This window comes from Mastomys coucha, unplaced genomic scaffold (assembly GCF_008632895.1).
Source record: "Mastomys coucha isolate ucsf_1 unplaced genomic scaffold, UCSF_Mcou_1 pScaffold23, whole genome shotgun sequence".
Lineage (NCBI taxonomy): Eukaryota > Metazoa > Chordata > Mammalia > Rodentia > Muridae > Mastomys > Mastomys coucha.
The window spans coordinates 116,879,522-116,893,115 of NW_022196906.1; the positions used below are offsets into that span (position 1 = coordinate 116,879,522).

General features: G+C 40.1%; 1 protein-coding gene across 4 annotated transcripts in view; it reads left to right on the plus strand.

The window, feature by feature from the left end:
- The first annotated feature begins 274 nt into the window (after nt 1-274).
- Topaz1 (testis and ovary specific PAZ domain containing 1) overlaps nt 275-13,594 on the plus strand; it is a 56,205-nt gene continuing 42,885 nt past the window's right edge. For 3 of the 4 annotated variants that reach the window (XR_004111602.1, XM_031344569.1, XM_031344571.1), the window contains exons 1-4: nt 275-666; nt 1,645-4,063; nt 10,060-10,124; nt 11,072-11,196. Coding sequence is in view for 3 of the 4 variants with exons in the window: in XM_031344569.1 (XP_031200429.1) it covers nt 438-666; nt 1,645-4,063; nt 10,060-10,124; nt 11,072-11,196 (2,838 nt within the window). In the remaining variant the exon portion in view is untranslated. The remainder of the gene's footprint in view (nt 667-1,644; nt 4,064-10,059; nt 10,125-11,071; nt 11,197-13,594) is intronic. The other variant, XM_031344570.1, reaches the window with a different exon arrangement.

The window sequence follows — 13,594 nt, forward strand, 5'->3', positions numbered from 1 at the left end:
CTGGGAGTGTTGGAGGCAGTTAGAAGCCACTGGTAGATACCCATTGTCGGGGTGTTGAGGGGAGACTGTTGAGGGGTGGGTGCTGAGCCCAGGTACCTCCAGAAGTCCAGATCTGGAGGAGGGTGAGGAGGCCCAAGGAGGCACCACCACACGCCTGTGCGGTGAGGCTCTGGCTGAGGTGAGACCCTGTCACCTCCGGGTGCAGCCAGGACTCTTCGAGGGAGCATGTGGACAAGCGGATCGCGAGGCCCTCGGCCAGTTGCCCCCAGCCGAGCCCAGCCCGCCCACTTCCGCTTCCTGTTGTTTCGGGTACAGGGTCCGCAGCCAGGTGCGGCCAGGCCAGGCCACGGTGGGCAGTAGCCTGTGTCCTGCAGGGGGAGCAGCGGCTCCGGGGCGTCTAGGCTTCTCAGAGAGGCTGAGTGGGCGGCCGTGGGCGGATGCGGCCGCCAGCGACGCCTCCGGGCCCCACCACGGTGACAGGGCGCAAAGGCACCTCCCGAGGCCTGAGGAAGCGAGGCCTTCCGCGGATGCCAGAGCCAGGCGAGCGGGGAGGCTGTAGCCTGGAGGCCAGGGGGCGCGAGGAGGAGGAAGAGGAGGAGAGCAGGCAGAAGCGGAGGATGGTGGCCCAGGCTTCTGGGAGAGAAGAGACAGAAGGTGACAAGTTGGGTGAGACCTCGGTGGCCTGGAAGGCAGTGAGCAGAGGGATCAGGGAACGGGGGCCTTCGTCGCCTAAAGCAATGAAGGAGGCAGAGCGCCCTCTCCTCCTAGACGATGCAGTAAGGAAGCTGGTGGTCACCCGGGACACCAAGCCTTTTTTTTTCCTCAGCTGCCTCTGTCTTTGCTCTACTACTAACCTTTAGTTGTATTTGTGTGGTATTTACCACTTGATAAGGAGAGGTGAAGTGGGAAGGATTTTTTTTTTTAATTTTTATTTATTTTATGGGTATGAGTACACTGTAGCTATACAGATGGCCGTGAGCTATCATGTATGTGGCTGCTGGGAATTGAACTCAGGACCTCTACCGGCCCCACTCGCTCTAGCCCGCTCGCTCTGCGTGATTCACTGTAGCTGTCTTCAGATGCACCAGAAGAGGGCGTCAGATTTTATTACAGGTGGTTGTGAGCCACCATGTGGTTGCTGGGATTTGAACTCAGGACCTTCGGAAGAGCAGTCAGTGAGTGCTCTTACCCACTGAGCCATCTCACCAGCCCGGATTTTTTTTTTTTTTAAATAAGTGTATGCCCACTTAGGAGCCCATCATTATAATTACTGTCGAAGGAATTAATACTAGTGGTTTGTTTTAACTAGGGTAAATAATGCTATAAAGGGTTTTCTGCTGTTTTAGAATTTATAGAGGTTAATTTATAGTTCTTAATTAGATCTTAAAGCTGGTCAAGGCATGCACACCCATAATATGCCAGGTGGGAGGCTGGAGCAGGAGAGTCTCAAGTTGGAGGTCAGCCTGTGTTATGCAATGAACCCAGTTTAAAAAATTTAAATACTTAATATGAAAATCGGTTTGTATTTCTAAACAGCTCTTCAGAGAAATACATGGTTGGCTTCACAGATTTTCTGTTAACTGGTATTGCTTCTTTCTGCCCAGTGTAAAAATGTCTTTTGGTATGTTTTCTTGTTTTGATCAGCCAAAGAGAATGGAAAAATTACTGAAGCCCCAAGTGATGATCCACAACCAGGGACTGACCTGGTAAGAAAGACATCAATAACCAGTTTGGAATCTTTGCAAACAGTGGAGTGCAGTGAATTTCAAAATACAGCTTTCTTACAGTCTTTGGCTAAGGAAGAATTGGGAGAAGGTATTAAAAGAAGAATTCGAATTAAAAAATGTAAAAGTTTAGAAAATCCACCTCTCAACATAACTAAAAGTGAGGCAACACAAAATATTAAGGTTGAATTCCAAGATAAACTGTTCAAGAATACGCCAAAATGTTCTTGTAACAGCTTATCACCCGGAATAGAAAAAAATTGCAGTTTTGAATCACATGACTACAGTTTCCTACATTCTGAAGGGTGTAATAATGAAAACAACTTTGAGGATGGACCCCATGGTGTATGTCTACACACAGCAGAGAACTCTTTGAAGTTAAAGAAAGAAAACCTTAGGAACCTTGCAGAGAAAGATGACACAAAAACTACTACTAAGCTCTTAAAAACTGAAAAAAGTGTAATAGCCAGTAAGTTACTGCTTGAAGAAAGTCATTTATGCCAAAATAACAACAATAGCTTGAGTTCTTGCCTTCAAAGTGAAAAAAACAAATATTCAGTAGAGGAGAACAACACAGTGAGAAAACACAGGAAAAAGATGAAGTCTGAAAAAGAGGAAAAAATTATTGATCTTACTTTGTCTAATGTGTTTAACAGTTCTGAGTTGGTGTTACAAGAAAACCAAATGGGTATGGAAGGGAAAGAAACAGAGACCTTAGAATCTAAAAAAAATTTTCTAAAAGCTTTAAGAAAAGTAAACCATAATATACTCCCTCCCGTGGACCATTTGTGTCTCCCAGAAACAGTGGGGAAAACAAGTTCTAGACATCACATAAATGCTGTGCTTCAGAAAACTCTTGAACCAAGTTTGAAAGAGGATATAAAGAATGCTTCAGAGTCCTTAGGATGCAAAAGTATGGAGCCAGAAGAATATTTTAAATCGATGATAAGCTCTACAGTGAAATCACCTAGTGATAGCCATCATATGGGAAAGAGATCTCCACGGGGAGATTTGAGAAGTGAAACTGAAGAGTCAAAGGTTAGCTGTCGCAGAATAATACCAATGACTGGTAAAAGAGTTTGGCCTTTTTATTCTTGTGCTAGAATATCTGCCCAGTGTTGGAAAAAGACTTCCTTGTCAGATTTAAATTACTCGCTTCCGGGGTCACTGGAAAATGTTAGGCAACATGATTCTATAATACACCAAATGAACCAGACTCACTTATCTGACTCCAAACTGTTACAACCATCCTTAATAGAAAGAACAACTGAGTCTTCGAGAAAAGAAATGTATGATTCTGATTTAAGTTGTTTGTCTTCAGTTTCTTCAGAAGAACCTACTTTGATGGAAAGTATACCCCATGATAAAAAGACAAAGGTAGAGGAACCCAGCAGAAATGGGGCAGAGGTAGTTTCTAATGCTACTGAAGACACCCAGTTAAGTAATATAACTCAAAGCTTAACGGGAAATAAGAAAAGGAAAGGGAATTTATCAAAACTTAATTTAACAGTGGCATCCCAAGAGAGCCAGGAAGCAAATAACTGTGCAAATAAAACTGTTCATCGAAAAGCTTGTATTACTAAGCAAACACTTGTGGCTCCGGACTTGGTTAAAATATTAAACACAGGACGGCTGACTAATTTTAAAATCCCTTTACTAAAGAACAAGACAGGAAAAAGAGGAGAAGTAAGTGCCAGGTCATCTGAGAGAGAAGCTTATAGTCCCCTAGAGCTACTTGACAGTTTATCTGGAGTGGAGGCAAAACAAAATAGGAATAAGGAAAATATCTGTACAACTTCAGGAGCACAGTCTTTCAATACACATAGTGTAGCACCAGGGCAAACTAGTTCTCATTCATTCTACAATAAGAATTCCTGCACTTCTCCGAGCTTTACAAAGAAAGGTTATGATAATAAAGCATGTAATCACATCTCTGAACCAGGAAATATTATTTCAAATAAGGAGTCTATTTCTATTAAAATTGAAAATAATGCTTTTTCTTGTGAACTTGGGTATATCGAGCAAAGTTCCTTCTGCTCTAGGAAACAAGAAGCATTTGTGCCAATTTCCTCTGAAATTAGTGGTAGAAAAATGACTAAAAGCATTTCAGAACTCAAATTGGGGTTTCCAGATATTCTTAAAGCATATGAAGATGATGTACTCTTGATTGATGTAATTCAAGATGACCCAGAGCTCTTTGGAATCTCCAGTGAGGGGGATCTCTCCTTTGCTTCAGAAGTCCCCAAGATAAGCCAGGAGCCCAGAGTGTCTGAAGAGCACCCGTCAGCAGACTTTAAGCACATACATCTTCCAGGGAAAAAAGAACCAGGTGGTTTGAGGTATGCACGTTCAAGAATGCCTTTGGTTAAGATGATTCTTGGGTTTTAAAGCACTCTTTAGTGTTGACACACCATTTTTATAGTTATTTATTAAATACAGCATATTACTGCTAATTCCTAGAAATGTTATGCTAAAGATAAATATTTCTTGAAACATATAAAGCAGATAGATTAGCTTTTAAAATCGAAATAATTTATAAAGTAACTTAATCAGTTGAGTTTATTTTCACTAGAAATATGTATATGAGCTCATTTTAGCCAGTTTTAATGATGAATTAGCCTATTTTCTATGGATTTCTTGTTAGATTTTGGGGTTTTTTTTTTGTTTTTTTAGAAAATCATCTTTCAGGGAACAGAGAAGCCTTGAAATTTATTTGAAATAAGACTTACAAGTAGACTCAAAAGTTAAATCAATTATCAGAAGAAAATAGTGTGTTTTGCACTTGATAGATTCTAAGATAATCGTTTTAAGTCATCGTTGTCCTGATAGCAACTCCTCTCTTTGAAGCAGCTTTGTTGTGTCTAGTAATGACGTTTGTGCTCAGGAGCATGGCCTGTTCTGCTTGGTACAGAGTCTGTGTAATAGCACATTTGACTACATTTGTATAATTCTTTAAGCTCTGGTTTGTGTTTGGATGCTTTGTTTAAACACTGGAATGTTTCATGAATAGATGAAAAAAGTAAACATGACCATACTTTCCTCTAAGATTCAGTGACACATGGCTTAAGTCTCTAGTATTTATAACTGCTTTGGGGATACTGTACTCTTCCAATATTCTTAGTGCTTCTGGAACTTGTAATTTATCAGCAAATTGAATGTTTACTACTTTACTCTGTAAAGAGTTGACTCTAAAATATGCCCATTTTAGAGATGAGAATAATGATAAACTGTCATTTGCTTAAGGTCACACTGCTAGTAAAGGAGACTGGACTTGATCTCTGACCTATCTAAATTCTAAAACTAATGTTTAAGATCTTTACCTTTATAGCCTGTCCTACATTTAATAATTTATTATTACCTTTGTGTAAGTTGTATAGTTTTGTACACAAATTTAATATTATCTGTGAAAAGAAAAAGAATTTCCATCATGAATGTGAGGCCTGAATCAAAGAACAAATGGGAAGTATTTCAGCATAACATGATAGGCAGCAAGGGCTTGGGCTGCCATTCTCACCATTGTGACAAATGCCTGAGAGAAACAGTTAAAAAAAAGTTTCAGAGGTTTCAATTTGTAGTTTTGAGCCTGAGGTTGGTAGGAACATGTAGGAGAGAACATATACCTTTTGATAGCCAGGAAGCAGAGAGCAGAGTTCAGAACATGGGATCAACCTCAAGGGAACTGAAAAGATGGCTCAATAGGTAAAGTGCTTATCATATAAGCATGAGGACCTGAGTTTGGATCCCCTGCAGCCACACTAAAACAAACAAAACAAAACAAAACAAAAAAGTGCCGAGGTATATGTCTGTCATGCACACGCTGAAGGTGCAGAGACAGGGTAACCTATAGAGTTCATTGGCCAGCCAATCTAGCTGAATTGGTGAGCTCCAGGTTCAGTAAGAGACCTTATATCAGAAAATAAGGTGGAAAGCTTAAGAAGACACTGAAGAAAACACCAGCATTGACCTGTGGAATTCTCACATGTGCGCACACACAAAAGGTATAGACCCCAAAAGCACACACCCTGATGACTTTCCTCCTCCAGCCAAGATCCACCTCTAAACTTTCTACCACTTCCCAATAACATTGAGTCCACCAGCGGATTGACCCATTGGTCAGGTCAACCCTTCATTACCTAGTTACTTCTTGATGATTAGACCTACCTGGGGCCCAATCTTTGACCCCACAGCCTTTGAAGTGACACTTCACAGTCCACCCATAACAGCGTACAGTAAGAGGTAGTTATTAAAGACATTTTGAAAATATGCTATTCCATGATTCATTTGAAGAATACAAAGGAAAATCAAAACAAGTCCTACATTTAAAAATAACTCCTTGAGGTTGCACAGGTAGCTTAGCAGTTAAGAGCACTGATTGCTCTTCCTGAGGATTTGGGTTTGATACCCAGCAGTCACATGGTAACTTGTAGTCATCTGTATCTCCAGTTCTGGAACATCCAAAACCTCCTTTGGGTCTGCTAGGCATGCATATAGTACACAGACATACAGGTAGGCAAAACACCCATACACATAAAATAGCAAATATCTTTGATGTCTGTGAGATGGAGATAAAGACTGTAAACTAAAGTGTAAAGACATCTTTTGTTTATTTGATTTATGGGTATGGTGCTAGGCAAACTTTCTATCACTGAGGCATACCCTAACCCTCAACATTTTTCTCTGGTAACTTTTCTAATTTCTTTAAACTAGATTTGTCCTCCGATAAAGAGCACCAGTTACACTTTATCCACTCTTTGCCTTTCATACCTGCCTCTAAAATTTGTTATTAAATAAACTTAATTTTTACTTCAGTTGCTTAATAATTTTATTTTTGTTCTGCTGTGGACATATTTTCCCATTCATCGATAGTGCTAAACTAAACCTTAAAAGAGAAAGAGAAGCTACCATAGCCAGAGGGTCTTCCAGTGGTTACACTAAACTTAAAAGAGAAAAAGAAGCCACCATAGCCAGAGGATCTGCCAATTATTGCACAGAAGTTCTAGAAGTTAACAGTGCTTAAACTATGGCTGCAGGTTTCAGCTCTGTTCCTTTTTCCTTTCAATTACTAACTTGTGCTTCTTTTCCTGCTATGAGAGTCATACTTTGAACTGCCTCTTATTGGTAAAGCAAGAGGCACAAGCCTGAGGAGACCTACTGATTGGGTGGTTAGTATTCCAAGACTGGTTGGGGTATTTTGGTAAGATTTGGTTTATATTGTGATAGATTGCTTATTTTTGGCAGTCTCCACAGTGGAGAATGTCCATATTAAAATCCAAAGCATTAAATGCATCTGAGAATTAATTCACCAAAGCCTGCATTGATGAGCTTGCAAATGATTATAATGGTTAACATTGGTAAAACTTTTGAACAATAATTGGAAATGATTTGAGGATATTTGTGATAATACAGGATGGTTAATCTGTACTAGCACATACATTACATGCTAAAATGTTAGTTGATGGTTGGGGCCCTAGCATGGGATTTTAAGACATTTGGAGGAGTTTTTGTCTTGCTAGGAATGGGGGGAGTTGAAAGTGGCTGAAACAAAGTTTTAAATACTAAGAAAAACAGTGAGGTAGGAATTAGCAAGAATAAGGCATACTGCAAGAACAAAATTATTGGTCCATAAATTCTGGATTGTTTCAGACTTGGTAGGAGAAGAGGGATTTGTTGACACAAAAGGAAAGTTGGATGTGAGCATGATTGTTAGGAAAATGAAAGCTTTTCCTCAGTCACTTAAAGCAGGCAGCTAGGAAGCCCTTGTTAGGACACCACTTTGTCAACTGTTGCTCATTTCTCTTTCTCCTGCTTTACCACTGGGCTTCTCAAGAGTAGGAAATGTCCATGTTTTATTTATCTTTATTAACCCAGCACCTCATGTAGAAGGGAAACCTAGTACTTCATATAGTGAGGGAAAGACTTTTGGGAGTCTGGGAAGACGGCTCAGTGGGTAGGAGTGCTTGCTGCACACACATGACACCTGCCCGGGTTGGGATCCCTAATCTACATGGAAAAGCTAGGAAATGAGCACCTGTGGCTGCAGCACAGGTGGTAGAGACAGGAGGATCTCTAGGACTTACTAGCCAGCCAACCTGACCTCCAAGTTCAGTGACATCTCCCTCTGGCTTTATATGTTCATGCATAGGCACATGTACACACATATCAAATAATACTTTTTGAGTTTCTATATGAGAATATTGCAGGCTATTTCTGAACAAACTACAGTGTGTGTAAATGGAGACAGTGATTCTTTTTTTAAAAAAAAAAGATATATTTATTATTAAAAATAAGTACACCGTAGCTGTCTTCAGATTGCACCAGAAGAGGGCATCAGATCTCATTAAGGGTGGTTGTGAGCCACCATGTAGTTGCTGGGATTTGAACTCAGGGTCTTAGGAAGGGTAGTCAGTGCTCTTACCCACTGAGCCATCTCTCTAGCCCAAGACAGTAATTCTTTTGTAAGGCAGACCAACATTGAAGAATGGCTGGGAAAGAACGAGTAGATAGTGTAATGTTCAGATTGATAAGATAGATAATGAAAATTTGATTTCTATAGTATAGAATCAATGCTGATCCTGAGTAGGGAATCAGCTTATACCATCTGTACCACTTAGACTTAAATCCATAAGGAACCAAAGTAGATTCTGGAGCTGATTAATGGATACAAACTTCTAGGACAGAGATATCTAGGACCACACATAGAAAATAAAGGTCTATGGGCTATAGATATCTCAACAGTTAGTAGTCCAAGTTGCTCTTCCAGAGGCCTAGGTTCAGTTGCTAACACAAACACACATTGGTTCCCAGCACCTACACATACCAGCTCACAACCACCTGTAGTTCTAGTTCAAGGTATCAGATGTCCTCTTCTAGCCTCTGCAGGCACCTGGCCACTCAGGGCAGGCATATGCACAAACATAAATAAAAATAAGTTTTAAAGAAAAGAAAAGCACCTCTCCTGCCTCTGCTAAAGCACGAGGCAGAGCATAGCAAGCTCTGGACAATTTGAAGCAACCCCACGTCCCCATACCTGGGATTAAAACGAAAGCACATTCTTATGATATTTCTGTATTTTTTAAAGAAACCAAAATTCCAAAATTCTCACTACACTGTATACTTGCTGTGCCTGCCATAAATGGGTAGCAGAAACTATGGAAACATCACGTAGTTCTCTATTGTATTGTGTAATCTCCCTGATTCTGTTACCTCACTATCTTGTGACTCTATATCTCCATTCTCACTCTTACTATTCAACTGTCTTCTGAATTGTTGTGGTAAGAGCCCAGTTAATACTCCTGAACTCACTTAATATATTCTGAACTCGAAATCAATCCTACCATTGACTGTTCAGTGTACCTCACTAACTTTCAGCCTCCAGAAGATAGAGTCACTTTTAAGGCACTTGATGGGTCTATAGTCTCCTTTTTGCATACTGAGGTATTGGAGGGTAAAATGGGCTTATTTTATCTGCTTTTATGTAGTACACTTATCTGAATTTTAAAAATGGAACTGCTTGTCCATATGTCTTTGAGTGTCTACCATGTGGTTTTTTTCATTCATTAAGCCTGTTGGATGTAAGAATATGTCATTTAAGCCTCACAGGAACCTCATAAACAAATGTTACTCTTATATTTGGTGTGATTAGATGAAAAAAGTTTAGAACAAATAGGAACCCAGAGCAGTCCAACTCTGACCTCCAGAGCCTTAGATTATAAGCTTTACTTAGGAGTAGTAACAAGCAGGAAAAAAAAAAAAAAAAGGTAAAAAGAAACAACCAACAAATCTCAAAATCAATTCATCAACTCAAGCTTTCTTGGGTTTTTGTTGTGGTTTGTTTATTTGTTTGGCTTAGCTTGGTTTGGTTTTTTTGAGACAGGGTTTTTCTGTGTAGCACTGACTGTCCTGGAACTCATTTTGTAGACCGGCTGGCCTCAGACTCAGAGATCCGCCTGCCTTTGCCTCCCAAGTGCTGGGATGAAATCACTTGGCAGGCTGTCTTGTTTTTACACTAGGAACAAGCTGTGCATGCACATGCCTGAGTGTAGATGCTAAGCACTCTTGCCTTGGTACAGTCCTTTCAGTTTTACAAATGCCTAGTCTATTTGTTAGGTCCTTCCTGAGTAGCACAGTCAGGTAGCACTCTACCTGTGGCGGCACACTTTTGAGTAAACAGCCCACTGAGAGATCCCAGGACAGATGTTCTGGGCTCTGTATCCCTTGTCCTGGAAAACCTGGTGGCTTAGCCAACCTCAGAGGCAAATGTTATACACACAGTGCTTCACGATTGAGTAGTTCTGCTGGAATCTGGTACAGTGTTTGAGTTCTGTTTGCTTTATAGTAAAGAAGTTGCCTTGCTGGACCCTGGATTGCTGAAACTGGAGATCTGTCCTTCGATGTCAGCAGGTAAAATTTGATACTTGAAGAATATTCAGTATTGAAATATCTGTATATCTATATTCAGGCCCACTCACTGAATTCATTGGAATGGGAAGCTTTTTGTAAGCAAAATGCATCTGCTAAACAGATGTCACAGAGTTTGTCAGTTTTCTTCCATTAACTGATAAGTTGACAAATCATATTTTGAGATATGTTCTATTTTAGTTATTCAATGTATAACTTTGTTATGCATTCTCTACAAGATAAGACAGTTGACCTCTGGAGTCTTCCAGACTTACTTTGAAATTGAATTAATATGTTTAACTTTATCTTTCTTAAACAGTCATTAAAAATCATTACTAACAGCTAATCATAATTTTAGATGCCCAAGCAACAATGTTGAACTTAACTTTTATTTGTACTTTCAAGTTTTAAGACTATTTTTAGAAGCAGCAAGATGGATTAGTAGGTGAAGGTACTTGCTGCCTGGCCTTGCAAGTTGCCATCTGATTTCCATGCTAAACCGTGACTGCAAGCACACAAAATAAAACATAAATGTGCCAGGTATGGTGTGCATGCCTTACTCTTAGCACTCAGGAGTCAGAGACAGGTGGATTTCTGTGGGTTTAAGGCTAGCTTGGTCTACATAGTGAGTTCCAGGCCAGCCAGAGCAGAGTGAGACCCTCACAGAGCTTTTGCCTCCACATGCCAATATTAAAGGCATGCACCAACAAAAATATTTTTAAATGGCTGAGACATAAGAAAGGTTCTTACATATCACATTGTCAATTCTTTTTATATCATATAGTGCAATTATTTTGGTAGTAACCAGGAAGTTACATAATTTGCTGAAGTTCTAACTTTGTAGAATTTTGTCATGTTTGGACTTAAGTACTTCTGAATTCTGGGATTTATGGAACAGTCTTTGGTTGTTTTATTTAAAGTTTATGTGGTTGAATGCTTTTTCTCTTCAGCAAAGGAGCCTCCACATGACCCTAAAGTGGCACCCATCTCCTTAGAAGCTACTGAGGAGACTGTTGTAAGTGAAAACCTAGAAGACCTCAGAGAACAAGTGCGAGCGTCAGACTCAGACACAAAGGTACCAGAGAAGCTTTTGTGTGACCCCACGTCTTGGTCTTAGGTAGTAGTAATGTAGAAGCTCATTTCAACAGTGCTGTGAGGACACAGACAAATCATTCTTACTGAGAAGGAGTACCACATCATTGGCCAGCTGACAGGTGTCTCGGTGGTCTATGTAAACACAATATAAATAGGGATTCCTGAGAATTCGAATGTGCTGTGTAATTATCTGAGCTTCCTCACATCCTAAAGTTACCATACACTTACATGATCTTCCCTGAAAGTTTTGAATATAGTAGCAGCTATGGTCCATGAATGTGAGCATCAGTTGTAGTTCCACAGATGTAGAAGCAACAGGAATTGTAGGTAAGCTTAACTTGATGTTGGAACATACTGCTTATACCTAATAAGGGAAAAGTCTTTGATACCAGACTGATTGTTTAAATTTTCTGCCCAGGGCTGGACATGAAGCTCAATGGAAAGTGTTAGCCTAGCACTTGCAAGGCCCAGAGTTCATTCCCAGCTCTGCAAAAAAGAAAAAAAGTTCTACCTGATAATGTTGGTGATTCTCTGGCCCTTTTTTATAATATAATTGATTCCTAAGCAACTATTTCATATTCTTTCCCCCTTGAATTGCTCTTCACTCATCTGCACAGCTAGCAACCTTGTTTGCTACTTCACCAAGGAACTGAAGTAAGTGGAAGAGAACATTGTAAGTTCTCGCCAGTACATTAGACCACCTACCTGAAGCTCCTAGAACTTCAGCTTCTCTTCTGGTGCAGAGCATCACTCCTCCAGTGATGCCCCACTGCTGATAAATCTGTCTTCATTTTCATTTTCATCTCCCACTTTCTCGGCAGCTTTTTTTTTTCATGTGGTTTACTCTGCTTTTGTCTGCCACTTCTCAGATTTGGGGTTTTTAAAGTTTTTTTTTCCCTAGTCTCCCTGCCTAGATGTGCTCTTTTGAATTGTTCCATCTGAGTTTATTCCATAAATAGATGAGCTAACTCCCTCACATTTCTATTTGTATCTCAGATGCCTCCAAACTACAGACCTTTGTCTTACCACCTGCTTGCTCACTTGGATGTCCAATTAGGTATTTAAAACTTAACACAGCTAAAAACAAAAATCCCTCAGTTACACTTTCCCCTGCCACTATGAACCAGCTTCCATCACAATCCCCATGTGTGTTAATGACAACACTATTTTTCTCAGTTATTCAGTCTCAAAATTTTAGCTTTCTTAATGTTTTATCCTCACCCCATAAGGTTTTACCTTCACACAGTAAAGAAATGGTGTCTAGAAATGGCCTGTTCTTTATCACCCCATCAGTAACACACTGGTCTGGATTATATACTATATATAGACAATAGTCTATATTGTATACTATGCAAATGATTACACTAGCCCCCTAACAGACCTGTTTCTGACCTTTCCCTCTTCCAAAGTATTCTCAGTTCAACATAGGTTTTCCTTGTGTTGTTATTTCTTCTGCCTCAGACTCTCCAAAAACTTTTAATGTTATTCATAGCTAAACCCACAGTCCTTGAGGTGACTCACAAGGCTCTGTGTCTGCCCTGAAACCCCCCTCACTTCATCACCTCTGAGTTCCTCTGCTTCCATTTGTACTTATCTCTGACCATTCTAGCTAGCTTGTTTGTGAAACATGCCAGGCTTTTTTTCTGCTCCAAGGCCTTATCCACGCAGTCTTATCTGCCTGGGATATTCTTCCACAGAAAATGGTATAGCCGCTGCTCCTATTTCCTTCAGATTTAGTTATACTGATGTTCTCAGGGAGATCTTCTCTAACCACAAGGTGAAAGGCAGTGTTCTCCCTTATTTCATACCCACCTTCCTGCTAGTATCATGACCTGGTGTATACTGCAGGTGGAGTATCCCTATTGGAAATGCTCCAATCCAGAAGTATTTTAGATGTCAGATTTTTTTTAGAGTGTTTTATTTTTTGTTTTTTGTTTTTGTTGTTTTAAGATTTATTTATTTCATGTATGTGAGTACACTGTCACTGTCTTCATACACACCAGAAGAGGGCATCAGATTCTCATTACAGATGGTTGTGAGCCACCATGTGGTTGCTGGGAATTGAACTCAAAACCTCTGGAAGAGCAGTCAGTTCTCTTAACTGCTGAGCCATCTCTCCAGCCTGATTTCAGAGTTTTTAATATTATAATTTGGGCCAGGCGGTGGTGGCGCACGCCTATAGTCCCAGCACTTGGGAGGCAGAGGCAGGCGGATTTCTGAGTTTGAGGCCAGCTTGGTCTACAGAGTTCCAGGACAGCCAGGGCTACACAGAGAAACCCTGTCTCGGAAAAACCAAAATATATATAATATATATAATATTATATATAATATATATATATTATATTATATATATTATTATATATTATATATATTATTAT